Source organism: Corvus brachyrhynchos, unplaced genomic scaffold (assembly GCF_000691975.1).
Source record: "Corvus brachyrhynchos isolate BGI_N302 unplaced genomic scaffold, ASM69197v1 scaffold47, whole genome shotgun sequence".
NCBI classification, from domain to species: domain Eukaryota; kingdom Metazoa; phylum Chordata; class Aves; order Passeriformes; family Corvidae; genus Corvus; species Corvus brachyrhynchos.
In genome coordinates, this window is record NW_008239292.1 from 1,085,697 (window position 1) to 1,089,434 (window position 3,738).

The following is a 3,738-nucleotide window of genomic DNA, read 5'->3' on the forward strand; positions in this document are numbered from 1 at the left end:
CTTCCCCTGCTTTTTTCCCTTTTTCCCCACTTCCCCCTGCTTTTTTCCCTGTTTTCCCTACTTTTTCCCCACTTTTCCCTATTTTTCCCTGCTCTTCCCGTTTTTTCCCTTTTTTCCCCACTTTCCCCCCTTTTTCCCCATTTCCCCCGTTGTTTTCCCTGTTTCCCCTATTTCCCCACTTTCCCTATTTTTCCCTGCTCTTCCCCTGCTTTTTTCCCCCTTTTTCCCCATTTCCCCCTGCTTTTTCCCCATTTTTCCCCATTTCCCCCTGCTTTTTCCCCATTTTTTCCCATTTCCCCCTGCTTTTTTCCCTTTTTTCCCCATTTCCCCTGTTTTTCCCCATTTCCCCCTGCTCTTTTCCCCATTTTCCCCCTCCTTTTCTTCCCCATTTTTCCCCATTTCCCCCTGTTTTTTCCCCATTTTTCCCCATTTCCCCCTGCTCTTTTTCCCCGTTTGCCCCCATTTCCCCTGCTTGTCCCATTTCCCCCTGCTTTTCCCTGCTTTTCCCCCACTTTTCCCATTTTTCCCTGCTCTTCCCCTGCTTTTTCCCCATTTTCCCCCATTTCCCCCTGCTTTTTCCCCATTTTTCCGCATTTCCCCCTGCTCTTTTTCCCCGTTTTCCCCCATTCCCCCTGCTTTTCCCATTCCCCCTGCTTTTCCCATTCCCCCTGCTTTTCCCCACTTCCCCCTGCTTTTCCCCACTTTTTCCCCGCTCACAGGGAGTGATCCCATGACCTGCAGCTCCGCTTGGATTCTGTCCATGACCCTTTTCTTTCTCTTCCTTCCCTTTTCCCACTCGGAATCCTCAGCTCCCTGTGCGTTTAACCCTCCGCATTTTGGGGAATTTCGGGCCTTTTGGTGGGAACGGGTGGCACCGAGAGCACGAGGGACAAGGGCTGGACGTGACAACGGGGAGGGGGGAAGCATTTGAGGAGAAATCCTTCCCGGGCAGGGTTGGGCTGGAATTCCCGGGGAATCCGCGGCCGCCCCGTCCCCAGAAGTTTCCCGGGATGTTTGGGGCGCTCTGGGATCGCTGTGGGGTTGTGTCCCTGGCAGGGGGAGGTGGAGGAGGTCGAGCTGCAGAACCAGAAGCTGCGCGGGGAGAACGAGGAGCTGCGGGGGAGCTGCGCCGAGCTGCGCCAGAGGAACCTGCAGCTGCAGGGAGAGCTCCGAAGCGCCCGGGTGAGCCCGGAACGCGCCGGGAAACGCGGGGGAGCCCCAAATTCCTGCGTTTCCAACGGAGGGAACCCCAAAATTCCTGGGTTAGGGCACAGGCAACTCAAAAATGCACGTTTTTAGGCGCCGGCAAGGGCAAAAATGAGTATTTTTAAGACGCGGGTAACCCGAAAGTTGATGGTTTAAAACACGGGGAACCCCAAAATTCCTGGTTTAAAACACATGTAACCCCAACATTCACCGTTTTAAACACAGGGAACCCCAAAATTCACGGTTTAAAACACTGGTAACCACAAAATTCCTGGTTTAAAACACATGTAACCCCAAAATTTATATTCTAAGACACAGGTAACCCCAAAATTCAAGTTTTTAAACACAAGGAACCCCAAAATTCATGTTTTTAAACACAGGTAACCCAAAATTCCTGGTTTAAAAACACAGGTAACTCCAAAATTCACATTTTTAAGACACAGGTAACCCCAAAATTGATATTTTAAGACACAGGTAAACCCAAAATTCCTGGTTTAAAACACAGGTAACCCAAAATTCAGAATATTTTAAGGCCGAAGCTTTGAAGCTGAAAGGTGAAGGTAACCCAAAAATTCATGGTTTCTAGACACAGGAAATCCAAAAAATCATGTTTTAAACACAGGTAACCCCAAAATTCCTGGTTTAGGACACAGGTAGCTCAAAAATTCACATTTTTAACGCAGGTAACCCCAAACCTCATGGATTAAGACACAGATAACCCCAAAAATTCATGTTTCTGAAACGCAGGCAACCCCAAAATGAATATTTTAAGGCAGAAGCTGAAAGGTGAAGAGGGACTGAGGCAGGTCTGACTTCCCGGGGTGCTTCCCGCAGGGAATTCCAGAGGTTTCTCCCCATTTTACCTCTTTAATCCTTTCCCAACCCATCCCACACCTCCACCGTGATCAGCAGTAAGCGCTGGAAAGAGGCAGCTGCAGGTGCAGGAAAGGTTCCAAAATCCCCGATTTGTGAATCCTTGGGCCAAAAATCCCACTGGAATTCTGATTTTCCTCCTTGAGGTTTTCCCAGGGTTCCACAGGATTGAAACAGGGTGGAAAGGAGGGATTTTGGGGGGGGATTTTTGGGGGTTTTGCAGCCCCGGAGCAGAGCAGGATTTGTTGTTTGGGGCCCCTTCTGGTTCCCAGGAGCTGCAGGAGGCTTTGGAATCCCTGAGGAGCAGCACGGAGAGGCTGGAGCTGGAGCTGAATTCCCTGAAATCCGAAAACCGGGCCCTGAAGGAGCAGGGGGGCTGCAGGGAGGCGGAGCTGCAGCGGTGAGCGCCGGGAATTCCACGGGAATTCGCCCCCAGGGCTGGAATTCCCATCCCTAAAAACCCTGGGTGTGTTCTGGTCTGTCCTGGGCAGGCTCAAGGAGCAGATCCAGGGAGTGAATTCCGACAAGGAGCGCCTGGAAGGGAGGCTGAGGGCAGCCCTGGAGCACCTGGATCAGCTGCAGGTAGCAAGCGGGATTCCCTGCTTTCCTGGGAATTCCAATGGAATTCCAGTCCCTTCCTGGAGACCCCTCCCCCTCCTGAGGGGTCTCCAGCAACGGAATGAGGGGTTTGGTTTGGATTTTTTGAGTTCTTTAGGAAAATGCCGACTTTTGATGGGGTTGAAGCTCCAGAAATCTGAATTTCCAAGAGAAACTCGGAGGATTTTATTCCCTAAAAAACTCCCCTGAAGTGACCCAAACCAAGATCCTGCCAAGGATCCAGGCAAAAAAACCCCACTTCTGTTTGGAAAAACATCCTAAAATTATCTCCAGCTCTGGGATGAAACCAAACTGGGAGCTGGGAGGGGAGAAAGGAGACGGAAAATGGTTTGGTTTGGGATTCTGGAGACACAGAACAATGGGAAAACCCATCCGGCTGTGGATCCTCTGGTTTTTCCCTTTGTTCTCTGAGCTCCCAGCCTTAAAATCTCCTCATAAAATTCAGGAATCTCTTCAGATGATGGAATAATCTCCTTTTTCCCCAGTCCAAAGTGTCGGATTATGAGAAAGAAGTGGAAAATCTCTCTCGAGCGGAGCAGGACAAGACGAAGCAGCTGCAGAGTTTAAAGGGAGAGAATCAGGAGCTGCTCCAAACCTCGGCTCAGCACCAGGTAAAGCCTTCCCTGCAGGGGCTGAGGCCGGGAACAGCTCCAGATCCGGCTCAATCCTTGGAAAATCTCAGGAATTTTAGGAAAAGAGAGATCTCCGTGGTGGCTCTGGGCACAGGCACTCTGAGTTTAGATGCAAACGCCTCGCCCGGGGCTCGCTTTGGGAAGGAACCTCTCCGTAAATTCAGCTTCTGTCCTGATCCCTGTGGGGTCAGCTCGGGGATGAAGGGAACCCCAGGGAATTCAGGGATCCTGGGCAGTGCCTTTGGTGCAGAATTGTTGCCTCTGAGCAAAATTGTTTCAGGAATTGGGTTTAGGGGAAAATAAATTACCCAAAATCTGTCCAGGCTACTGCCCTTCCCTTTTCCCTTTTCCCTCTTCCCTCTTCCTTCTTCCCTCTTCCCTTTTCCCTCTTCCCTCTTCCCTCTTCCCT

At 50.8% G+C, this 3,738-nt stretch overlaps 1 protein-coding gene across 2 annotated transcripts in view; it reads left to right on the forward strand.

The window, feature by feature from the left end:
- LOC103619943 (calcium-binding and coiled-coil domain-containing protein 2) overlaps nucleotides 1-3,647 on the forward strand; it is a 10,349-nt gene extending 6,702 nt beyond the window's left edge. For both annotated transcript variants that reach the window (XM_017740551.1, XM_017740552.1), the window contains exons 5-8: nucleotides 1,057-1,182; nucleotides 2,352-2,479; nucleotides 2,571-2,661; nucleotides 3,183-3,647. In XM_017740551.1, the coding sequence (XP_017596040.1) occupies nucleotides 1,057-1,182; nucleotides 2,352-2,479; nucleotides 2,571-2,661; nucleotides 3,183-3,632 (795 nt within the window). In that variant the 3' untranslated portion in view covers nucleotides 3,633-3,647. The remainder of the gene's footprint in view (nucleotides 1-1,056; nucleotides 1,183-2,351; nucleotides 2,480-2,570; nucleotides 2,662-3,182) is intronic.
- Nucleotides 3,648-3,738: the final 91 nt, after the last annotated feature.